Source organism: Acomys russatus, chromosome 16 (genome assembly GCF_903995435.1).
Source record: "Acomys russatus chromosome 16, mAcoRus1.1, whole genome shotgun sequence".
Classification (NCBI taxonomy): domain Eukaryota; kingdom Metazoa; phylum Chordata; class Mammalia; order Rodentia; family Muridae; genus Acomys; species Acomys russatus.
The window spans coordinates 46,966,267-46,992,571 of record NC_067152.1 but is presented as its reverse complement, the minus strand read 5'-3'; the positions used below and the strand labels follow the sequence as shown (position 1 = coordinate 46,992,571).

Sequence of the window (26,305 nt, the reverse complement as noted above, 5' to 3'; positions counted from 1 at the left end):
CTCCCTCCTTCTGCTTCTTCTGGCTCGGCCTGCGGACCTCCATTGGCCGAGGCAACAAGTCTTCAAGAGAGGCGGTGGGCGCGGTGCGGAGGCGTTAAGAATTAGATGGACGAGCTTGCTAACCAATGAGCATGGGTATTTACCTCAGCAACCGACACTCGCCAATGGCAAGGCAGGGTGGGCGGGGCGCTGGGGCTGTCAAGCACCCCCGGTCCGTGGGGAGTTCGCGGGGTCCGGCACAGCCCGGGGCCGGCATGGGCGGAGTGGCTGGGCCGGCACGATGAGCTCCCTGGGCAGCCCGGTGCGGGCCTACGATTTTCTTCTTAAGTTCCTGCTGGTGGGCGACAGCGACGTGGGCAAGGGAGAGATCCTGGCCAGTTTGCAGGACGGAGCAGCCGAGTCTCCTTACGGCCACCCGGCGGGTGAGCGCGGCCACAGCACCCGGGGCGCAGCGCTGGGGTGTTGGTGCGAGCGGCCTCTCCAGCGTGGGTCTACCCCCGGAGCGGCTGGGCAGGGCTAGGTCCCGCATGCTGGCTGGGGAGGACTGTGCTCTGAGGGCAGAGTCCTCAAAGCGGCTCGGGGGTGGGAGTCGAGGGAGACCGCAGGTGTGAGCGACGCGTTTGGGAGGCGTGCGTGCGATTGCGGGAGGCGTGGGCAGGGAGGCAGCGGGTCCTAGAGCAGGGCAGGGAGACCACCGGCTCCGGGGCCATTACCTTTTGGTGCGTGGGACTGCAGACAGTAGCCTCTGGTTCCAAGCACCAAACTGCGTCCTAATGGACAGGACTTCGAGGAGGAGGAGGAGCGTAAGTGACCCTGTAGAGTTGGCTACAGTGTAGGAAGGAACCCAACCAAGAGGCTCAGGAGACCGGGCACAGGTTAGACCAGAGGGCCTCAGGCTCGAAGGCAGTAAGCCCTGTGTTCTAGAAGCCTGAGGTTTGGCTTGAGATTTGAGACCCTACACCCCAGAGGAACGAGACGGTTCCAGAAACCTGGGCAGAACATCATGTAGTGACCCCTCCCTCAGACTGCGGCTGTGCACAGATGTCCGCGACTGCCTTTTGGGGTTGTTGAGGGGGTTTCATCTCATCTTTCCAGTACAGACCCTGCCACCCTCTGTTTTCTGGGCTTGCAGACTGCTTCCTGCATCTCCAGCCCCGTGGCAACGCCACAAAGGCTAGCGAGGCTCTAAAACAGTGTGGTTCAATGCCGGTAACTGCCAGCCTGGACAGCACAGACTTAGACCTTTCCTTTCCAGCAGGACCAAGCTCTGTCGGATGTCTTTACCCTGAGAGCAGGGGGTGTGTCCAGAGCGTCAGGTGCTGCTGCTCAGTGAAGCACAGGCCTCAGCAGAGGCAACAGAGTAGAACATTTAACAAGCTCAAAAATAGGCACGTGAGTCCCACAGCAGATGACTGATATGGGGAGTGAGAAAGCTGTTGACGGGCGTGGGAGCAGACTTGCTACTGATTGGCTTGAGTCAGGCCCGCTGGGCTTCCGTTGCTTTCCTTTGTGACTGTTGTCAGCATGGCAGATTGCAGAGGGCTGGTGCCATGGGTTGTGGCTTTTGTGGACTTTTTTGTTTAGAGACAGGGTCTCTCTGTGTAGCCTTGGCTGTCCTGGACTGGCACTGTAGACCAGGCTGGCCTCGAACTCACACCAATCTGCTTACTCTGCCCCACCCCTGCCCCCAGTGCTGGGATTAAAGGCGAGCGCCACTAAGGCCCGCTCCTTTGTAGGCCTTTGATTCACTACATATTTCTTCTAGGGCTAAGACAAGAGTTTGGGAAGGCACGGTGGCACACACCTGTAATCCCAGCATTCAAGAAGCAGAGGGGAACTGCCATGAGTTGAGGCCAGCCTGGGTTACAATATGAGACCCCTGTCTGGGAGGAGGAAAAAAAATGCGAGGGAGAAAAAGAAGGAGGGGAGAAAAAAAGGGGAGACCAAAAAAACAAATAGGGGGAAAAACAAACACCTAGAAGCGGGGGTTCTCGTTAGTTACAAGGGCGTTTCACTGTGAGAGTCTCCGTGCTCTGGCAGGTCGCAGCTATAAAGTCAGAGTGCTCCGTATTCGTGCAGTGTTTAAATGGATTCAGCACCAGCTAACTCTCTTTAACCATAGCGACTCCTGAGTTCTTAACAGTGCGCTTAACCAGCGGCGGCGGCTCGGTTGGTTATCTGGGAAGGACTTAGGACTGTCTGAGTTGCTCGCACTGAGAGCTGGCTGTCTGTCTTGGACGATGTTTTGGCTGCACGCGGTTACTCCGCTCTTCTCGCTCAGCACCTGGTAGCGGCTTCACTGTCTTTCTGGTATTTGATGAATGAGGAAAGCTTCACATCAGCTCATTTCCCAGATCTGCCTTTTCTTATGGAACGTTTGACGCCTGTTTTTCTTTGCCTTACCTTGTTTAATCAGGTCATGACTCAGACTTCTGATACATTGTATATTCTGAGTTCCTAGATAAAAAAAAATATTTTCTTAGCCAGGGAATAGCTTTAATCCCAGCACTCGGGAGGCTGAGGCAGGAGGATCTCTATGAGTTTAAATCCAGCCTGGTCTACAGAGCAAGTTCTAGGACAGCCAGGGATACACAGAGAAACTCTGTCTCGAACAACAACAACAAAAAAAATCGTAATTTCAGAGGAATTTTCTTTATGTTCATAAAATATCTATTACTTTTGTATTAGTTTCTTGTTTGCTGTTATGAAGAATTACTACAAACTGGCTTAAAACACCAGGAGTTTATTCTCTCACAGTTTTGGGGTCTGGTAATCTACACAGTTTGGCTGAGCCAAAGGTAAGGCACAAGTAGGACATTATTTCTACCTGGAGCTCTAGGACAAAGCCTTCCTGTCTTTTTCAGCTTCTAGAACCCTCCTGTCCACCCCCCGCAAGAGTTCTTGGCCCTTTCTTGGTCTTCAGAGACACTGGTCACCAGTGGAGTCCTCTCAATGTCCCTTCACTGTCCTGCCTCCTCTTTCACTTCAAAGGACACGGTGATGGTTTGTTTTTTGTTTTTGTCCATGGCTACAATCTGAGACAGCGTCTCTATCTCCACACTGTCTACGACCATCTCTGATTCCACTGCATCTTACACGCCCTTTGCCGAGCACCCTAACAGATTCACAGATCACGCGGCTCGAACACCAAGCACCCTAACGGATTCACAGATCACGGGGCTCAAACACCAAGCACCCTAACGGATTCACAGATCACAGGGCTCAAACACCAAGCACCCTAACGGATTCACAGATCACAGGGCTCAAACACCAAGCACCCTAACGGATTCACAGATCACAGGGCTCAAACACCAAGCACCCTAACGGATTCACAGATCACGGGGCTTGAACACCAAGCACCCTAACGGATTCACAAATCACAGGGCTCAAACACCAAGCACCCTAACAGATTCACAGATCACGGGGCTTGAACACCAAGCACCCTAACGGATTCACAGATCACAGGGCTCGAACACCAAGCACCCTAACGGATTCACAGATCACGGGGCTTGAACACCAAGCACCCTAACGGATTCACAGATCACGGGGCTCAAACACCAAGCACCCTAACGGATTCACAGATCACGGGGCTCAAACACCAAGCACCCTAACAGATTCACAGATCACGGGGCTTGAACGTGCTCATTGACAACAGGCCTGCTGTTCTGCCCCTCACTGCTACGCTGGGCGTCTCTTTGTGTTTTCCATACGCATCTACCTCTTTCCACTTGCTTTAGTGGGTTGGTTTGTTTTGTCTCTGTCATCTGCTTTCTGTGACTATCATGTCTTTACTGAGCATTTTGACTTTAGTAAATATAGTTTGCAGCTGTTCCCAATTTGGTTGTTTATTCAATAATGATGTTGTCATTTCAATTTTTTCTTTATTTTTGCTATTTTCTTTTTTTTCAATTCAGTTTTTACATTTCACTTAAAAATCTCCTTGAGGGGCTGGAGATGGTTCAGTTAAGAGCACTCTCTACTCTTTCAGAGGGCCTGGGTGAGATTTCCAGCATCCACTTGGTGCTGAAGCTCACAACTGCCTATAACTGTGTTTCCAGGGGAAGCTGATCTCTTCTTCTGGCCTCTGTAGGCAACAATCATGGGCACACTGCACATACATGTATGCAGGCAAGCCATTCATACACAGAACGTTTAAAACAGTGAATATTATTTTGTTTTTCCGAGACAGGGTTACTCTGTGTAGCCTTGGCTGTCCTGGACTCGCTTTGTAGACCAGTCTGGCCTCTGGGGTCTGAAGAGATGGCTCAGCGGTTAAGAGCTCTGCCTGCCCTTCCCAAGGACCTGGGTTCAATTCCCAGCACCCACATGGCAGCTCACAACTGTCTGTGACTCCAAGATCTGACACCCTCAAACAGACACACATGCAGACAAAGTACCAATGCACATAAAATAAATTATTTAAAAAACAGAAAAGACAGCCAGGTGTGGTGGCGCACGCCTTTAATCCCAGCACTCGGGAGGCATAGGTAGGTGGATCACTGTGAGTTCGAGGCCAGCCTGGTGTACAAAGTGAGTCCAGGATGGCCAAGGCTACACAGAGAAACCCTGTCTCGGAAAAAAAAAAAAAAAAAAAAAAAAAAAAAACCAGAAAAGAAAACAATGTTGCAAAACATCTCTTTCAACTCATAGCTTTGCAACATAGTTTTTGTTAACTTGCTGTGCTGTCAAAGCAGTCAGAATGGACTTTTTTTGTTCCTTGCTGTCTGCCATGTTTTCCTTCCTCTTAGCTTTTGGAAGTGAGAGAAACACATAGAACAGTGCACATTCTGTCATTACATGGCTCAGTGCGCTTCCGCAGACCTAACGCACCATGTCACCACACCTGGGTTAAGATGTGGCACTGCCAGCCTAGTGCCCATTGCATTGTCCCTCTGCCAGGCACAGGGTGGCCCTCGGCATAGCCACAGTCCTGAATTTCGACAGAATGGACCACGCTTGCCTGGATCTACACCACGCCCGACCTCCCTGTCAGCTTCTGAGGACTTTCCTGCATTTTGTGAATGTCACTAGTGGTGAGGAGGGGACGTGCATTAAACAGACCCTGACTATGACATCTGCTGCTTCCCAAATGTTTCCAGCAAAGCAGACATGCCATCTTCTCCGAGTACTTTCTTCCTGGCAATGCCTCCAGCCTCTTTTTCTCAGGAAAATCCCCCTATTTTCCTATTTCCTATTCACCAAGAGGTAATAATAATTGCGGTTGTTGAGAGTGTGCAAGAATCACTTCATGAGACAGTTCTATTATCTGAGTGATGCCCGTAGGATGGCACAGTGGGCTCAGGAGCTGTCCGGGAAAGTCCTCTTCTTCCACCCAGGCTTCTTTATTCATTGGCACAACGGTAATATCTTCTCCTTTCTCTTTGCTCGGGACAGATGTTCCTCGCAGAGCTGTGTGTTCCTCCTCTTTCTTTTCTGCAGGCAACCGTGCATTTGCTCATTTACAAAGCTACCCTGTACGTTTCCCATGGCAACCTCTTTAAGACTTAAAACATGATGTACAAAGTCATTGCTCCCCAGTGTGAACTCAAGAGTTCTTACCTGAACCCATGGCCTCTGGGGAACCTCCCCAAAGAGGGGAAGATTTCCTGCTGCTTTACAGACTATGGTACCACTTATAAGTATGTAGTAAATTTTAATTTTTTCCACTTATGGTTATTTTTATGTATATTTTATTTATTATAATTTATTCACATTACATCCCAATTGTTTTTTCCTCTCTCTTATCTTCCTGTTCCCAGCCTCCCTCCCCTAGACTTCTGATGGGGGGCTCTCCTCCTCCACCACATTGCCACAGCCTATTAGGTCTTACCAGGACAGCCTGCATGCCCTTCCTCTGTGTGCCCACAAGGCCATCTTGCCAAGGGGCAGTGACCAAATGGTGGGCACCAGGGGGCATGTCTGAGGTTCCGCTGCAGTCCTCCCTGCCCCCCCCCCACTCGTAGAGAATCATCTGTCCGTCGACTACATCTGAGCAAGGGTCAGGGTTATCTATAGGCACTGACCTTGCTTGGTGCATCAGCTTGTGCAGGCCCCCTGTGTCCAGATCCTCCGGCCTGATGGTCTCCCAGTGGAGACCCTGCGCCATCCCAGACCTTCTGTCCCCCAGTCTTCCCTGCGACTCCCAGCACTCCGCCCAGAGTCCACCCTAAAGTCCACACATCTGTCCCGATGCCCCACTGGGTGGAGTCTCTCAGAAGACATCTATGTTGGGCTAATATCCACTTATAAGTGAGTATATACATGTGTGTCTTTTTGGGTCTGAGTTACCTCACTCAGGGTGAGTGTTTCTAGTTCCACCCATTTGCCTGCAAATTTCAAGATTTCCTTGTTTTCGGTGGCTGAGTAGTATTCCATTGTGTTAATGTACCAATTTTTTTTTAACCCATTCTTCGGTTGAGGGACATCTTGGTTATTTCCAGATTCTGGCTATTACAAATAATGCTGCTTTGAACATAGTCGAGCAAATGTCCTTGTTGTAGGACAGAGCATCTTTCAGGTATGTGCACAGGAGTGTTACAACTGGGTCTTGAGGTAGCACTATTCCCAGTTTTCTGAGAAAGCACCAGTTGATTTCCAAAGTGGATGTATATCTGCACTCCCACCAGCAATGGAGGAGTGTTCCCCTTTCTCCTCATCCTCACCAGCCTGTGCTGTCACTTGAGTTTTTGATCTTAGCCATTCTGATGGGTGTACGATAGAATCTCAGAGTCCTTTTCATTTGCATTTCCCTGATGACTAAGGATAGTGACTCCTGTGAAGTAAGTGGACGGAGGGTTTCTCTTCTTTAAAAACAATGTATATGGGGGTTCGCCTGCACACATGTCTGCGTGCCACACTCATGCAGTGCCTGGAGAGATCACAAGAGGGGCATCGGATCCCCTGGGACTGGAGTCACAGTTGGTGGTGGGAACCGAACCTGCAGCATTTGGAAGAACAAGCACTCTAACTGAACCATCTCACCAACCCGCCCAGCACTTTTTTTTTTTTTTTTTTTTTTTTTTTGGGAAAGTTTTCTTGATATTTACAGATGTTCGTAAGTAAGTATGGCACAATGTGTGTGATCTTTGGGCAATTTGGATGGTTTTAGTTTTGTTTTTCCACAGCATGATTTTTTTCTTAGCATTTTATTTATTTATCATATATGCCATGGCGTATCTGTGAAGGGCTCCAGGGATGGATTTCAGGCCATGAGGCTTGGTGACCCTTATTCACCGATCCTCTCACCAGCCCACAACAGTATTTTTCTTCTATGAATGAATTTGGCTATGTGCTCTTTTCCTCTCCCTAACTAGACTTGGCATTCCATGGTATTAAACCCTTGGTGGGGTGGGGTGAGGGGGGATGGAGAGTGGGGTGCGGTGAAGGGGGTGTTAGTTGTTGCTGATGTTGGGACAATTTCACTGTGTGTCCCTGGATGAAGCTCACTATGAAGATGAAGCTGGCCTGAACTCATAGGGATCTGTCTGATCTGAGTTTTAGGATTAAAGGCCTGCGACACCATGGCTGGCACCGATATTAAACTCCCACCATTAAAACTTTACTGAAAAATTGACATCAAAATAGGAAACCATTATTGAATACCTTACAAAATGAAACATAGTTACAGTGTCTCGGTAGAGCAACTGGACTTAATTAGGACTTTCTGTGGGAGTGCAGCAAGTTTGTATGCATTGTTTGTGCTGCTCTCGTCTAAATGGGCATGTGAGCCTGGCTTGTCCTCCTAAATGCTGGATTAACCTACACAAAGAATCCCTGTTTGAGCTGGGTGTGGTGGCGTACGCCGTTAACCTCAGCACTTAGGAGGCAGAGGCAGGTGGATCACTGTGAGTTTGAGGCCAGCCTCGTCTACAAAGTGAGTCTAGGACAGCAAAGCTACACAGAGAAACCTTATCTCAAAAAACCAAAAAAAAAAAAAAAAGAATTCCTGTTTGAACAACACAGATGGAGCTGTGGTGATCTGGTGGTATCTGAGACATTTTACATCCATGAAATAAGAATTTGGGTTCTGGGGCTGGCTGGCTGGCTCAGTGTGAAAGAAAGGGTGTTCCACATCTGTACGGCACATGCATGCAGTGCTTGCTGAGGCCAGAAGAGGGCGCTGAGTACAGCCGGTTGTAAGAGTTGCCATATGCGTGCTGGGAATTAAACAATGCTTTTTTTGCGGGGAGGGGGCGGTCAAAGACAGGATTTGCCTGTGTAGCCCTGGCTGTCCTGGAACTTGCTTGCTCTGGAGACCAGGCGGGCTTCCAACTCAGAGATCTGCCTGCCTCAGTCTCCTGAATCCTGGGATCACAGGCACGTGCCGCCATTGCCGAGTGGCCGCAGGTGGCGTTAACCACAGAGCCGTCTCTCCAACCTACTGATTTTAAACTCCTAACACAGTGTATAGAATCCGGACCTCCAACAGGTACACAGCTGAGCCTTGGACCCTTTGCTAATGGGGAAGCTGCCATATGGCTTTTGTTCCTAGACTCAGCTGGGAGAGTAACAGCAATACGCATGCACCGTCAGGAGCCCAGGTTGGGAGATGCTCTCTTTGCGTGTCAGTGCCAGAGCTTGACAGCCAGGCCGAAGTCCAGGGTGCTGTGGCCTCAGCAGCTGATGGTCATGTGTCAGAAAGAGTCCCATAATGTCGTTAGTAAATAGTTACATAGGTGGTCAGGCAGTCCCAGCACGCGGGAGGCAAAGGCAGGTAAATCTACAAGTTCAAGGCCAGCCTGGCCTATAGCAAGAGTTCCAGGACATTCAGAGCTACCCAGAGAAACTCTGTCTTGAAAAACCAAAATAAAGCACTTGGGAGACAGAGGCAGGTGGATCACTGTGAGTTCGAGGCCAGCCTGGTCTACGAAGTGAGTCCAGGACAGCCATGGCTACACAGAGAAACCCTGTCTCAAACCGGCCCCCCCCCAACAACCAAAAACCAAAACAAACAAAAATTTGCTATAGTGTATGGTTGTGCATTCTAATTCCCTCCTCCAAACATGACATCTGAATTGACAGTGTTATTTACACCGTAGCTTCTGGCAGGATTGGTTTGATTGGCTTAATTTAAAATAAAAACAAAGCAGGTTTACAGAGAAAGACTCATAAATATCCACATTAAATAGTAATTGGCTGTGACCTGTAGGTTATTATTAGCACAAAAGGTTATTGTCTTATCAGGAAAATATTCATTGACTACTGTGGATAGTACACAGTTCTCTCTTAGATTGATAAATCCCATCCACAGGTGGGATTGGTTTCTTCCGGTCAGAATGCTGTGTGTTTGGGGAGGCTGCTGACTGGAATCACAGAACTGTACTGCCACACCTGATTTATGCAGGACTGAGCTTTATGCATGCACTTCCCTGGTCGCCCCACAAGCCTGCAGGCAGCACAAGGCTTTGCCATTCATCTGTTTAACTTGCCTTTATCCAATCTTTCTTAGTAACATTTTCTAAATTGCAAAGGAGAAAAGGAAGATAAACATGAAGATAACCTTTTAAAAGATTTATTTATTTATTATGTATACAGTGTTATGCTTATCAGATCTCATAGATGGTTGTGACACCCGCCCCCCCCCATGTAGTTGCTGGCAATTGAACTCAGGACCTTTGGAAGAGTAGCCGGTGCTCTTAACCTCTGAGCCATCTCTCCAGCCCCCATAAAAATAACTTTTAAAAAAAGATTTATTTTTATTTTATGTGAATGAATGTTTTGCCTATACATATGTCTATACACTATGTGCCTATAATGCCCAAGGATATTAGAAGTGGGTATTGAGCCTTTGAACTGGAGTTATAGGGGCTTTTTGTTTCTTTTGTTTTTTCAAGACAGGGTTTCTCTGTGTAGCCCTGGATGTCCTGGAACTCACTTTGTAGATCAGGCTGGCTTTGAACTCACAGAGATTCTCCTGCCTCCGACTCCGGAGTGCTGGGGTTAAAGGTGTGCGCCACCACCATGTGGGTGCTGAGAAGTGGTCCCAGGTCCTCCTCAAGAGTAGCCAGTGCTCTTACGCATTGAGCTGTTTGTCCAACCCAACATGAAAGTACTTTTTATCTACTACCTGTAATAGCCTTTTACTTCTAATAATTGACATTATTACCCATTCACTATCCTTCACTACGTTAGAGGAAATTCAACTTATATAGAGAGGAGGTGGAGAGGTGGCTCAGAAATTAAAAGTATTAGGGTTCAAGAACAGCCACACACTGACCACTCAAACCCCAGGCTCAGCTCCATGGGAGTCTATTTGAATGCTGAACATAAACTGAACACAAACCAAACACAAACTGGACATGAACTAAACACAAACTGGCTGGTCAGGGCCATAATCCAGGCTCCAGCGCCAGACTATGACCTTGGTCAGCTTCTAAGGCAGACTTTTTATAAGGAAAACCGTAACCAGGTAACAGTCAGGTAACCATGTGGGGAGCAAGGGGCGGTCAGCATTACAGCATTTTGACCAGTTAAACACAAGAATCGATTTTGTTCTTTGCACAGTGTTCCAGGTGGCTAGACAAAGCATTTTAAGCTGACGGGCTGATTTAAGCTCTTGGGGGCTTTCCAGCTCTCTGGGCTTAAAGAACATAGCAGGACCTTGTGGTCTTAATGCTGATAGAACATACATTTATCTTTACCCAAGCGGAACATGCATTTATCATCTATTGTTTTATTCCAGGCAGCAAGCATTGACCCTTCCTGGTCTCAGGCATGTAGGGCCTGAGAACTTGATTTCACCTTATAATCAAAATGGAGACTTGGAGTCTAAATGGTTTCTGATGTGCTAAGAGCTGGTGTTGCCAGGAGCTACAGTCACGCTAAGAGCTCCAGTGGGTCTCAGCGCAGGGGCTGTGCAGGTTAAGCAGGTAACAGCAAAAGCACTGGATGCTCTGCTCCTCCAGAGGCCCTGAGTTCAATGCCCAACAACCACACGGTGGCTCACAACCATCCAGAATGAGATCTGGTGCCTGCTGCTGGTGGTCAAGCATACATGTAGGTAATGTATTCATACATAAAATACACAAAGAAATAAACTTTTAAAAAATAAAATAAGCCGGGCGTGGTGGCACATACCTTTAATCCCAGCACTCGGGAGGCAGAGGCAGGCAGTCTATAAAGGGAGTCTAGACAGCGAAGGCTAACACAGAAACCCTGTCTCAAAAAAACAAAACAAACAAACAAAAAAACAAAAAACCCAAAAATATATACAGATACACAATCACACATATACACATTTAATTACATTATAAAGTTTCTGTTGCCTTAAAAAAATTGAAGGATATTACTCAAACTATAAGAAAGTATATTTTAAATCAAGCAGTCGTGGCAGACACCTTTAATGCCAGCACTTGGGAGGCAGAGGCAGGGTGATCTCTGAGTTGGAGGCCAGCCTGGTCTACAGAGTGAGTTCCAGGACAGCCAGGGCTACACGGAGAAACCCTGTTTTGAAAAATCAAACAAAAGAAAGTATATTTTAGAAACATAGGTTGTTTATTTAGGTTATAGGTTATTAATTTCATACAAAGAGTTATAAATGACGTCTACTGTAGTATTGTCATGTGGCAGAGAGACTAAAAGTGAAAGTGCAAGGACCGGATGTCCCGTGGGTGGTCGGAGGGAGGTAAAACTGTGGGCGATTTCACTAAGTTTTCAAAGTATTACTTTGTTTCAAAATAGCTTTTCGATATGCTTGTTTTTCTTTTCTTTTCTTTTTTTAGTACTAGATACTGAACCAAGGGCCTCTTCCATGTTAGATACACTTTCAGTCTCTGAGCTATAGGCCCCAGCTCTTATTTTTGTTTTGTTGAGACAAGACCTCATTATACAGACCAGGCTAACCTCAAAGTCAAGGTCCTCCTGCCTCAGCCTCCCGACTGCTGTGGTTACAGATGTGCGCCGCCTTAGTGCCCATCTCATTGCATGCTCACTTCCAGCCTCCCGACTGCTGTGGTTACAGATGTGCGCCGTGTTAGTGCCCATCTCATTGCATGCTCACTTCAGCCTCCCGACTGCTGTGGTTACAGATGTGTGCCGTGTTAGTGCCCATCTCATTGCATGCTCACTTCCAGCCTCCCGACTGCTGTGGTTACAGATGTGCGCCGTGTTAGTGCCCATCTCATTGCATGCTCACTTCCAGCCTCCTGACTGCTGTGGTTACAGATGTGCGCCGTGTTAGTGCCCATCTCATTGCATGCTCACTTCCAGAAGAAGGTCTGGTGGCTTCCAGCAGCTGCTGGGACCCTCCCTGCTCCAGGGTCTCGTCACCTCTGCTCCCTGAATAGACACTTGTGGAAACCACCAGGAGTTGGAGTGAGGGTGGAGCTTTGCACTCTGGTCCTCCACACGGCCAAGCCTCAGAGTGTCTCCCTGAGAAGATGTCAGTGACTGGAAAGGCAGGTGCTACTCCATGTGGGGTCTGGGGCCTAGCGGGAATGCCTATAAAGGGCCATTTTGCCCCGGCTAGAGGGTGTTTCCCTGGCTGTGGTAGGACATGGGAGAGAGCCAGGCACAGAGTCAGGCCACTGAAGTCCTCATGAGCACCTAACTCTACGAGCTGGTTCCTAGCTGGCTAAGATGCCGGACAAGGCCGAGCTGGGGTCCTTGCTATGGTTTACTTGTACAATGTCCTATAAGTATAAAGGTCACGTGGACTTTTGGGAGGTGACTGGATTAGGGGTTGGACTTCCTCAGTGGGCTGATTAACCCCTTGATGGGCTCTCAACTTGACGGCGTTGTTAGGAGGTGGGAGACTATGGGAGCTAGTTGAAGAGAACAGGTGCTTGGAAACATGTCCCTGCCCCTTCCTGTCTGCTTCGTGGGTGCCATGAGCTTAGCAGCACTGTCCCGCCACACACTCCTCCACCTCAGGGCCAAAGCAAAGGAGTCAGCTGAGTTGGACTGCTGATATTTAGGAAACTGTCAGGCAAATCCAAAGTGGTCATCCTTTAAGGTTTTTTTCTTAGGCATTTTTGACAGTGGTAGAAAATTGATCAACTGAGCCATACCAGGCCCTGAGCAGAATTTAGGCCATGGCTTTCCTTAGTTCCAGGGAATTGTGGCCACTGAATGTCCGTCTCAGCACAGAGACCAGGGTATGCAATGAGCTAGTGTGCCCTAAGTGACCAGCCGAGTACCAGGGAAGGAGGTGGCTCTGTGCCCTGTAGAGCCCTCTCCCAAGACGATGTCACCTTCTAGGCCTCTCCTGCTCATGTCTGTTCTCAGCATTAGGGTCAGTAGCTCACAAACCCCAGGATGACTGCTCCCGTGTGCTGTATGTGAGCCTGCTTCCTTCACGTTTCCCAGTTTTCTGCAGGGGTAAAGGCAAGACAGGGTCAGAGCCTCAGACTCGCAGTCACCTGCCCTTCCCAGCCATGATTCCCTAAAGTCAGGTCTGAGCATCTTCTAGGCTCATGGGGAAGGTGGCTCCCTTTTCCGGCCCAGAACAGACAGATGACTTGCCATCTTTGGGCTGAGTGTAGTCACAGCCACCAGGGCCACTTTCTCAGCTAGGTTCCAATGAGGCCTTGCCCTTCCCACTGCACACACACACGGCGTGTGTTCTCTGCGGTGTCTGCTGAACCAAAAATGAGCCCCAGGAAGGGCACAGGGATCCTTCTAAGACAGGTAATGAAAGGCATGTAATAACACAGTGGTGCCCTCTGGGCACAGTTAAACAGGATGCTGCTAAAACCAGAACGTTGCCCTCACCTCACTTGTCCACATAAGTGAACTGCAAAGGTAAATGGTGTGGCCTGGGCGGGGTGCCAAGAGGCCAAGCTCATTCGGAGGCGGCCAAAGTCACATATTTAAGGTCGGAGTAAACCATTTTAGACTGACCTTATTAAAGTGCTTTGGGGATATTCACATCGGTGAGCAGTCATCACCACTGCCTACTGATGCCACATTCTCCTCATCCCAGTAGGAAGCCAGACCAGCTGCACCCACGAGCCTCCAGCACATTGTAATCCAACCCGCTACGTTACTCAGAAGTCAGGTGCTCAGAACAAACATGTTATAAATTACATTTCATCAATACTTGCACCATAAGTGATCCTCTTGTATGGAGGGGCACATTCCTGTCAGCTCACTCCCAGAAATAGGAAGCAGCAGCTGGTGGAGGCGTCACACTAGATGACAAAGTCACTGATTCATCCACGTGTGCTGAGAATTTTTTCTTTCTTTCTTTTTCTGTGTGTGTGATTTTTTCTTTTAGGGTTAAAATAATCTCTCTCTTGATAACCCTATTTTCTGACTCATTCAGTGAACATTTCTGACAGGCTTTGTTTTAGGAGCTTCCTTGAAGCCAGGCACAGTGGCACACACCTTTAATCCCAGCACTCAGGGAGGCAGAGGCAGGCAGATTATTGTGAGTTCAAGGCCAGCCTGGTCTACAAAATGAATCCAGGACAGCCAGGTTACACAGAGAAACCCTGTTTACAAAAACAAAAACAAAAAGAAAGAAAAGCCAGGTAGTGGTGCACGCCTTTAATCCCAGCACTTGGGAGGCAGAGGCAGGCGGATCGCTGTGAGTTTGAGGCCAGCCTGGTCTACAAAGGGAGTCCAGGACAGCCAAGGCTACACAGAGAAACCTTGTCTCAAAAAACAAAAAACAACAACAATAACAAAAAAAGAAGCTTCCTTGTATTTTAATCATATTTTTCATTATTTATTGTATATATGCGCGCGCACACACACACATGCCATGTCACACATGTGGAAGTAAGAGGAAAACTTGCAGGAGTGAGTTTTCTTCTTCCACCAACTGTGTCCCACACAACAGTCACCATGATAAGCTCCCATGAAGATGCAAGCCTGTTCTGGCAGGTGCTGAAGGGGAAACCAGTGCTGCACATGGCCAGGAGGAAATCAAGTGTGTTTGAAGGATGGAGGACCGGTCTGACAGCTGTCACATTCAGAGACATACTTTTGAAAGAAAGGTGTTCCCTACCTAGTCCAAACCCCGACAGAATCCACATATGAGCAGGGACGTCCCCAAGAGCTCCACAGTCACCTTCCACACGTCTTTCTCAACAGAAAACGGAGAAATCACAAAGAACCGAGGAGGTCCATGTGCAGCAGCGTGTCTGGCCCAGACAAAGCAGAGAGATTCTGACAGCAGATTTAGATCAAGAGGAACTTGATGAGAGAGGGAGGGAGGGAGGAAGGGAGAATGGGTGTGTGTAGGCATGCCATGGTGCCTACTTTGGGTTCAGAGAACAACTTTCAGAAGTTGTTCTATCCTCTGAACATGGCCACCAGGTATCAAGTCAGGGCCTGTGTGGCAGCCCTTGCCCAGTGACCCATCTCACTGATCCAGAGCCACTGCTTAATGGGCTGAACAGATGCCACGGTTAGAGCACCCGGCGCCCTCCCAGAAGGCTAATAAACAGCTCTTACTCCCATGTCAGGCTGCTCTGTGGCCAACCAGACACTCACACAGACACACACACATAAATGAAAACAAAAGACAAAAAGCGAGCAACAAGTCAGAAGTTTGTACATGAAGACTTGCACAGTGTAGTGTGGACGGTTTCACGGTCTGGCTAAAATACCAACGTAGCTATTCGTGGGATGCGTTTGTCCATGTGCAAGTGCAGGGGAAGAGACAATGCTAAGCTAGAGGTGTGGAGACTATTAAAGTTTTACTTCTCATGGTGGGAAGTCAGTTAATTCTGCACTGTAAACCCAGAAGTCAAGAACACAAGAATGTCACTAAAAATTGGAGACATAATAGCAAAATAATGATTAATAAAGGTTAAAATGTGGGCAGACGTGTCAGCACATGCTATAACCACAGGGAGGTGAGGCAGGAGTCGCCAAACATGTGAGGCCAGCATGGCCTACACACTAAGAAGACCTTGTCTCAAAAAACCAAATGAACAAAAACCAGAACAGCTTTATGAGTGTTGGGACACTTCTATAATCTTAACACTTGGGAGGCAAGAAGGTCAGGAGTTCAAGACTAGCCTGGACTAGATGAGATCCTATCTCAAAAAGCCAAAAAATTGGCAAAATAATGTCTACCGGGAGGGGAAACAAAAGAAATTTAAATAAGCCCGGCGTGGTGGCGCACGCCTTTAATCCTAGCACTTGGGAGGCAGAGGCAGGCGGATCGCTGTGAGTTTGAGGCCAGCCTGGTCTACAAAGTGAGTCCATGACAGCCAAGGTTACACAGAGAAACCTTGTCTCGAAAAACAAAACAAAAACAAACAACAAAAAAAAATTTAAATAGGGAGTGGGACTTGAGTAGGGTAGGATGGCCTGCCGTGCTTCTACTGGGTCTCAGAAGGAATTGACCAGAGAGGGGCAGTCAAGGGTGAGAGAGGCCCAAGGCAAGGAAGGTCCGAAGTCACAGGCATGCCAGCACCTTTTCCTTTCACTAAAGGCTAGCAGGTACCATGCTCCTGACTCTGGGTTTCTAAAAAAGAACAGTGGTGTAAAGTAACCTCTCTTCACCTAATTTAATTGTCATCTCTGAGGCTTACTGCCTCCGTCCACTAACCCAGGCCTAGTCCTGGAAGCTTCTAGCCTCTGTACAATCTAATCTAGGCTTAGAATGTTTTCAGCCTCTGAGACTTACTGCTGGATAGGCTCACCCTGTCTAGTTTTTTTCTGAACACCTGGTGGCTGTTCAATTCAGCTGTTCTGACTCAAACTCCTCTCCCAGCTGACATTCAAGCTGGCTTCTCTCTCATCCTCGGCATTGCTCTGCTTGGCCTCAAACTCACTCCAGCAATCTGCTGTAATCTTCAGGCTCCTTCTCATTCTCTGACTTGTTCCCTCTGTAAAGCTGCCTCTGCTCTCTCTCATTCTGAGCTGCTCCCTTAAGTAGCTTCCCTTTCCTCTCTCTTCTCCTGAGAGTTGGGCGTATCCTAGTCTGTCAAATCCTCTCTGATTCATCACCTTTTCTGCCACTCAATTAGACATCACTTTCAAACACGGGTGCTTCCTTCTACAAACAAACTAACTCTACCTTCACTGTTTGGGATTAAAGCTGTGCACCAACACCGCGCAGTCCTAAACTTTTCTTTACCAGAAACTTGCTCTATACCAGCCTCTGAGATCTACTTGCTCTGCCTCCTGGGATTAAAGGTGTGTGCCACTGGCGCCCAGCCTGTCTGCATTCCAGCTGGATCACACAGACCTAGAAGGTCTTCGGATGTGATAGCTTGCCAGAGTAGCCATGCTCTGAATTAATATCCCTCTACACAGCAGGCTTACTCATGTCTAAGGAGTAGGGTTTATTTTTCCATTGACTCACCTATGCACTGGCATGAGGACCATCTCCTCTGGGCAGAACGGCAGCTTAACAGGAGACAGCTGGGGACTCAAGACCTTACTCTGAGACATGGACATGGACTGAGAGCTAAGAAGACTGGGGCCTGGGTAAGGGAGTTGGACCAGAAACAGGAGAGCCTGTCACAAGTGGCTGGGGCAGGGGACCTGTCCTCGACACCGGGGAAATGCGTGGCAGAGCACCTCAGGTGGGTTCAGGGGGATGTCAACCACTGTTCTATGCACGTGGAGCCAGAGCACAGAGAGCACCAGTCGTGGGGAACTGGCTCCTTCCTGCCTTGCTGTGCCCTGCGCTCTGGGGCTGCTGCACTTCCCTGGAAAAGCCTGCAGGGGGCTGCACCGAGCTGCAAGGCTGGTCCTTTAGTGTTGAAGATCAAAAGGTGCGTGGCGAAGATGTTAACCTGACTCACACAAGCTCTACTCTTCAGGCTGGGCACTGCTTTAGTCTCAGTACTATGGAGGCAGAAGCAGGCCTCTATCTGTGAGCTTGTGCCCGGCTGGGTTATAAAGCAAGTTCTAGGCTAACCAAGGTTGCATGGTGAAACTCCACCTTAAAAAAAAAAAAAAAAAGCCAAATGTTTGTGGCATGGGTTACAAACTTTGTGGCATTTGTGACACAAAGGGTGCACCCCATGCTGGTGTCTTTACTGGCCTCATTTTCTGGGCTCTATTCTTGGGCTGTTAGTATGTTCTAGTCTCCAGATCTGGCTGTCACCCAAGGGCACCAGAAGTGAATGCACAGTTTCATTCATTTTTTTTTTTTTTTCTTTTTAAAAAAAGAGTGGCAGGTAGCCCAAGGTAGCATGAAATCTTATGTAGGTCAGGGTAATCGGTCTGGCCAGTGCTGGGGCTAGAGGCTTGCATCACCACACCCAGTTTAGGAGATAGTTTCTTCTTTTACATTTTTTATTTTATGTGTATGTATCTGTATGTACCTGCGTCACTATGCAGAGGTGGGAGAGGACATAGGAGCCACAGGAACTGCAATGGCAGATGGCTGTGAGCTGCCAATGGGGTGCTGGGATTAAACCTGTGGTCCCTTGAAGAGCATCCAGGGCTCTTGATCCCTAAGCTGTCTCTTAGCCCCACTAAGTGGTTTCTTTAAGAAGCACAAAAATGAATTCTGGTGTTATGAATGAAAGATATTTTTGTTTTTAAAAATATTTTTTGAGGCTGGGTATGACAGTTCGTGCCTGTCACCCTAGTACATGGAAGGTATAAAGCAAAAGGGAGGCTAATTTGAGGCCTCGACCACACCAGACTTTGTCTCAAAACCAAACCGAAACAGAAGTTTGGGGGAATCTGGAATGCAGCCCGTGGAAGGGCACCTACCTGTCATTCCTGAGGTCCTTAGTTCCATCCCTAGCAAAACAAGGTCATGCACGCACATGTGCACGCGCATGCGCGCACACACACACACCCCATACACACACATACACAAACACACATTTTTGCTCCTGGAGTTTGTCCTCTCACCTCCATGAGTACCACAGTGGCACACTCCCTCCACCCTCACACACACACACACATCCACACTAAAAATAAAATTGTAAAATAAGGTGTAAAGTCTGGTCTGAGGTTAATCTCTGATCTTCACACATGCTGGGCACACTTGGGCCATGTGCACAAATATAAGACATACGTACAACTCACACACACTTGAAAAGAGAGGAAAGTAAAGAAAACTGCCCGTAACGTACAGTCTAGAGGTCGCCTGGCTTGAGGCTGCTCCCAGGCCTGCCTTCCCGTCTGCCCCACACTACTGCATTTCCTTCACATTCCGAGTGTGATCCCTGAGGCACACACTCCTGCTTCCAGACCTGCTATTTTAACTCTGTTCCCTCAGATACAGCTGATACGGGCTTTCATGTACAGTTCAGGGTGGCTAGGACAAGGGCAGAGACAAGGGCAAGACAGATAAAGGGTACAAACCCACCTGGCCACCGCGCTACAGCAGATCCTCAGCCACCATGCTTGCTCTGAAGACTGACCGTGGTTCTTAAAAGTAGAAGGGCCAAGTCTGCATCATGGGCTCAACCCAGCCCCACCCCACCCTGCGTAGTGCCCACCCTCAGGACAGCAGTAGGGGGTGACCAGCCCCCACCCCGCCCCGCTCAGTGCCCACCCTCAGGACAGCAGTAGGGGTGACCAGCCCCACCCCATCCCACACAGTGCCCATCCTCAGGACAGCAGTAGGGAGTGACCAGCCCCACCCCATCCCACACAGTGCCCATCCTCAGGACAGCAGTAGGGGTGACCAGCCCCACCCCATCCCACACAGTGCCCATCCTCAGGACAGCAGTAGGGAGTGACCAGCCCCCACACCACCCTGCGCAGTGCCCACCCTCAGGACAGCAGTAGGGGGTGACCAGCCCCCACACCACCCTGCGCAGTGCCCACCCTCAGGACAGCAGTAGGGGGTGACCAGCCCCCACCCCGCCCCGCTCAGTGCCCACCCTCAGGACAGCAGTAGGGGGTGACCAGCCCCACCCCATCCCACACAGTGCCCATCCTCAGGACAGCAGTAGGGAGTGACCAGCCCCCACACCACCCTGCGCAGTGCCCACACTCAGGACAGCAGTAGGGGGTGACCAGCCCCCACACCACCCTGCGCAGTGCCCACCCTCAGGACAGCGGTAGGCGTGACCAAGGCCCAGCACACCCAGTTGGGAAGCACCCAGACACTGAGCTGATGACAGATGCCAACATGGATCCCAGAGTGCTTGAATCTGAGTAGCTGGTAAGGTCAGTCTGGGGGCCAAGGGGCTCTTCGGGGTAAATAGTCAGGGTCTTAACGTTCCTGCTTGTGAACTTGAAACTATACACTGAGAAACCTTTTTCTCTCTCAATGCAAGGGTTTCACACACTCCACAGTTCTGTTATGGGTGATGACTGAGGAAATACAAGCAACCCCAAACTTAAGATGTCCTTAACCCTTTTGCAGGGGTTGATCACAAGACGACCACCATCCTGCTAGATGGCCGAAGGGTGAAACTGCAGCTTTGGTGAGTTGGGGGACCATTCTAGTCAGGGTGCTCTAGCCCAGGAGCCAGGCCCCTCAGAGCCAGCTTGAGCTGGTGTCTTTCCTCAAAAGGTGTCGGCACAGTATCTGCGTCTATTGAAGCCGGTTTTCCTGTTATTCAAGGACACGTGCACCCAGGCTAAGCTATGGCCAAGAAAAAGCCCTTGTTGACAAAAGATACCACACTGTCACCTGCTTCCTGTTTCACTTCACCGTGCTGTCAGGGAAGTACAGTGACCAGGATAGCTTGCTCCTCCCACCTCTAGTTCGGAGTGTACAGCACAGAGTTCAGAAATTCCTAGTGCCAAGGGCAAAGGACTTGGTGACAACCTGGGCCGCAGCTCCCTCAGCTCTGGCTTCCTTACAGGTACCACACGAGTCCTGAGCTCAGCTGAACAGCCCATCTTCCTTTTTCTCCAGGCCCTGAGCCTGGGAACTAGGGGTTCATCCTCTCCCCTGAACCCCCTTGACCTGTGGGGAGTTATGCCTGAGGTTGCACATCTAGCCCTACTGACTCTGCACAAAGATGCCGAGTCCATAGCTGTGTGTAAGGCCTAACGTCCCAGTGGAACTGGTCTCTCCTGAGTCTGCAGCTCTTGCTGTTTTCTTAGGAAGTCAGGCCCATTTTATTGCATTCCTCCAGAGGCCTTAGGGACTCTCACCATGCTCAAAACTAACCACAAAAGCTGGAGAGATGGCCCAATGGTTAGGAGCACTGGATACTCTTCTAAAAGACCTGGGTTTGATTCTCAGAACTACGTGGTGGCTAACAGCCATCAGTTCTAGAGGATCTGATGTCTTCTAGCCCGCTCAGGGACAGCACATACATGGTGCACAGACATAATTGCAGGCAAAACATCTATACACATAAAATAAAAATAAATACAAATTCAAACAAAACAAAAACCAACCCTAGTCCGTGTCTGACCTGAGGCCTCTCTCAGGTGGTGCCAGTTGCTATGGTCACACTGACCTTTCTTCAGTCACACTCCCACTGCAGTGTCTTCATATTCAGGACCAGGCCCTCTGTCAGCCCCCAGCCTATTTCTTCTCCCATGCCTGTAGAGGGGGCTGTGGCCATGGGCCTGTGTGATGAACGGCATCACCCAAGGACAGCAGACATAACTCTAGTTTACTGTCTTCTTGCCAGAGACGTTCCACATGGGTTCTGTTGAGGCTGGTCCTGAGATCTTTAATTGCTTCACTCTGAACAGTGAGATAGTCCTTCCCATGGCTTTGACAGCAGTCACTGCCTCTGGCTCACACCCTTCCTGAGCCCCAGCCCTCCTCTCAGGTGTTGGGTTAGTCACCAGCCACAGATGACGTAGAACAAAAAAACACATCAATTCCATGGGCGCTGTGAAGACACACCTTGTACACGCAGCCAGAAACTTCATTCCCGAGAGAAACGCTGAGGTGGGAGTGCTCACACCGCGTGCAGGTGTGTGTCCACACAGCTTTAAACAGGCCTGAAGAGTCAGTGCACTCTCTGCAGAGTTACCACAGGAGTGCACAATGCCAGGGACCCACCCTTGTGGGGACAGCCTCCCCCCCCACCCCGGTAGTTCCTTGGCATGCCAAGCTAGCCTTCCAAGCACCACACTCCTGCTGTGTGTCATCGTCTGCAGAGTGGACCAGTTCAGGGACTTACCTGGAGGGTCTGCCTATGGTGCAGCTGGTGTCAAGGAAGGATCTTCCCCATCTTGAAAACATCCTACACTCTGTTACAGATAGCACCCAGGGCCTTGCTTTCATGAGGGAAGTATACTGCCACCAAGCTATACCCTCAGCTTTAACATAATGTAAAATTATATTAGGTTTACTTAAATGCCTGAGAATCATGTTAAAACTCTAGTTTCTAGTGTGCCTTTTTTGTTATTTTTGAGACAGGCTCTCACTAATGTCGCCCTGAGTGGTGGGAACTTACTATCTAGACCACGCATCTTGAACTCAGAGATCTGCCTGCGTCTGCCACAGAGTACTGGGATTAAAGGGGTGTGCTCCAGGCCTGGTTCTGGTTTGACTTTTTGTTTGTTTTAGTTTTTTCAAGACAGGGTTTCTCTATGTGGCCCTGGCTGCTCTGGCTTGTCACTCTGTAGACCAGGCTGGCCTTGAACTCACAGATCCTCCTACCTCTGCCTGTCAAGTGCTGGGATTAAAGGTAATCACCACCACCGCCTGGCTCTAGTTTGACCTTAAAGTAAATATTAGAGGCTTCCAGACAGGTCAGTATTGAGAGCAATTGCTGCTCTTTCAGAGAATCTGGGTTTGGTGCCCGGCACTACGTGTGGCTCAAGGTTACAATGAACTCTAGTTCCAGAGAGTCTGACACTCTCTTCTGGTTTTAGCAGCAGGCACACAGTGCCCCAAAACTCACACAGACACGCAGACACACATTAATTGTTCTTTGTAAGTAAATGTTAAAGCTAGGCTCGGTAGCACATACCCATAACCTCAGCACCTGGGAGGAGGAGGAAGCAAGAGTCACTGCAAGTCTCAGTCAAGGCTGGGTTACACAAAGAAACGCTGTCTCAGAACAAGTCAGAGGCTGTGGTGTCCACTTTTAATCTCCTCAGTGGTCAGGAGTTTTCTCAGAAAACCAAACAAGGCCTTCAAGATGACTCAGTGGGTAAGAGTGCTTGCCACCAGCCTGAATTTGGTCCTCAGAACCGAGATGGTGGAAGAAGAGGCTCCCACAAATTGTCCTGTGACTTCCACACATGTATCATGGCTTGTGCATGTGTACACACACACACACACACACACACACACACACACACACACACACACACGAGAGACAATTAAAAGGTGAATGAGCCCAGAAGGGTATGTTGATGCCAAGCTCGTGCCAGAAGATTCAGGGGGTGGTTGTCAGGGAGAACACCAATTCCCTCTTAACAGTCTCCACCATCTTTTTCAGGGACACCTCAGGGCAGGGGAGATTTTGTACCATATTCCGTTCGTACTCCAGAGGAGCACAGGTAAACAGCATTCCAAGCCTGGAGATCAAGTTGATTTTTTGAAAAATAGTATTTACAAATTCTTACTTAGCCATCTCCTTTATGGAAATTAGAGGACAAGGCAATTAGGCTTCTATATATAAACAGACGCGGGCAATCACAGGCTACAGTTTGGTGGCTTGTGTTTTTTCAGCATTTCGGATGCGGTGTGTGGGCATGCTTTCTCTTGAGTGCCTGAGTGTGTGTACATGCGTGTGCATATCTGTACTTGAGCTTCTTGTGGCTGTGCAAGTATTGTCCATGTGTCCACTGGGGGGAGGGGCTTGTTCTGAATTAGGTGGTAATGTCCCCACATCCTACGCCCCAGAGCAGCTTGTGGATATGAGTTCCAGCCTCCAGCTCAACTTGGTATTTGAGCATCTATCAGTGAGTGCATGAAACATCATTGGAAATAATAATGTAACTCCTGTAAGGAGATAAATCAAAATTTACGCTTTTGTTACAGTAAGTAAAATGATTAGTTAAGGGCCAGGCATGGTAGTGCATGACTTTCACCCAGCACTTGGGAGACAGAGGCAAGTGAGTCTCAGTGAGTTCCAGTCCAGCCTCATCTATGCAATGAGATGCTGTCTTGATTTTTATTAAATAGCTGGTTGTGTCTCTGCCAAGTCTCTGGACCAAGCTTGCCTCTGTGCTCTTCTGTGTGCTGATCTTTGTGACTTCTCCCCCAGGGTGTGATACTGGTCTATGACATTGCCAACCGATGGTCTTTCGATGGCATCAATCGATGGATTAAGGAGATTGATGAGGTAGGATACATGATATTGGCCAGGGGTTGACCCATGTGGCTGTTGGTCAGAGGTTCAACAACACAGAGGATGCTCTCATCTCACAGCTGGACCCAACAGTGTGCTCAAAGGACTTTTAAGGCTCAGGAGAGTGCAGGGGCTCTGCCGTGCCTCTGTTCAGGCATGCAGGTTCTGTTTGCCCCACTCCCACTTGGTGGAATGGGTGGGCAGGGATGGACAGCTGTTTGCCCAACTACTAGTGGAGATCTACTGGGTGAGCACCAAGCCCGAATGCTGATTAGGGTCTTGTGGCTTTCCTAATAAAGGGCCACAGGTTGAGTGTTTTAAAACAGCATTAATTTGTACCAGGTTCTGGAGGACAGAGATAGGTAGGGCCATGCTCTTTCAAAAGCTCTAGGAAAGGGCTCTTCCTGCCTACCCAGCTTCTGGTGGTTGCAGATAGCCTTGGCAGTCACTCCATCCTATGACATTATTGTCACGTGGCATTTCCCTGTGGGCTCCCCCTCCCCCTCCAATTCAGTAAGACTTCATCTCCAGTTATTATCTATACAAATACCATACTTAATAATAAGGTACCTTTTGGAGGTTCTGGGTGGCCATGAATTTGTGGGGGTGCTCCATTCAACCCATTCTCCTTGCCTTTCTCACACTCTAGCATGCTCCTGGGGTTCCTAGAATCTTGGTGGGAAACCGGCTGCACCTGGCCTTCAAGCGGCAGGTGCCCACCGAGCAGGCGCAGGCCTACGCTGAGCGCTTGGGCGTGACCTTCTTTGAGGTTAGCCCTCTGTGCAACTTCAACATTACAGAGTCCTTCACGGAGCTGGCTAGGACCGTGCTGCTGCGGCACGGGATGGACCGTCTCTGGAGGCCGAGCAAGGGTACGTTAGGAGGGCCACATAAGTCTCCTTTAGCCCTGTCAGGTGTGAGGTGGTTCCACAGCCCTCCTGGGACCATCATGGAGGGTTCTGATCTCCACATGGAGGGTTCTGATCTCCACATGCAGGTGTGTACACACACACACACACACACACACACACACACACACACACACACCTGGATCTTTCATGGAGGGTTTTGATCTACACATGCAAGTTGTGACACACACACACCCCTGGAACCTTCATGGAGGGTTCTGATCTCCACATGCAGGTGTACACACACACACACACACACACACACACACACACACACACACACACACACACACACACACCCCTGGATCCTTCATGGAGGGTTCTGATCTCCACATACAAGTTGTGACACACACACACACACACACACACACACACACACACACCTCAAATGTATATTTTTAGCCAGGCATGGTGGCACACGCCTTTAATCCCAGCATTCGGGAGGCAGAGGCAGGCAGATCGCTGTGAGTTCGAGGCCAGCCTGGTCTACAAAGCGAGTCCAGGACAGCCAAGGCTATACAGAGAAACCCTGTCTCAAAAAAAAAAAAAAAAAAAAACAAAAAACAAACAAACAAACAAAACCAAAAACAAAACAAACGACAAATGTATATTTTTAATCAAATGTATTTGAAAGGGATAATTGTTACAGCTTTGGAAGAAAGCTCATGAGATTTTTCTGTGGCCTGTACACGGTCAGAGGTGGGGGCAGAACAGGGTTTGCCACACTCATCAGTGACACAGCTGCCCACCTGAGGTTCCTAGTTAAAGGCAATCAGACGTGGGGCTTCCCCCTTGTAACACTCTCTAATCATAGAAAACAAAGTAAGCCGTTCTCTTTTCCTTTTTCAAGTACTGAGCTTGCAAGACCTCTGCTGCCGTGCTGTGGTGTCCTGCACGCCTGTGCACCTGGTAGACAAGCTCCCTCTCCCTGCTGCCTTAAGAAGCCACCTTAAGTCATTCTCCATGGCCAATGGCCTCAACACCAGGATGATGCACGGCCGCTCCTACTCCCTCACCGCCAGCTCCAGCCACAAGAGGAACAGCTTCCGCAAGGCCAGGGCCAGCCGCCCGTCCCAGAGCCCCCACAGACACTGTGCCAGGAACAGCTGCAAAATTTCTTAGAGTCCTGCCATCCCAGCTACTCAAAAGACTGAGGCAGGAGATCACAAGCTCAAGACCCATCTCGGCTAAAGAGTGAGTTCAAGGCCAGCCTGGGCAACTAGTGAGGCCCCCGCCTAGAGATTGAAGAGTAAATAAGAGGGCTGCCTCTCTGGGAGAGACACAGAGACCTTCCCAGACTTG

General features: G+C 49.2%; 1 protein-coding gene across 1 annotated transcript; it reads left to right on the top strand.

Annotated features, from left to right (window-relative positions):
• The first annotated feature begins 242 nt into the window (after positions 1–242).
• Rab40b (RAB40B, member RAS oncogene family) lies at positions 243–26,305 on the top strand. The gene is made up of 6 exons (XM_051159264.1): positions 243–422; positions 20,243–20,303; positions 23,241–23,301; positions 24,012–24,089; positions 24,745–24,967; positions 25,854–26,305. Exons 1-6 carry the CDS (start codon positions 281–283, stop codon positions 26,123–26,125), a joined length of 837 nt encoding a protein of 278 aa, XP_051015221.1. The 5' UTR covers positions 243–280; the 3' UTR covers positions 26,126–26,305.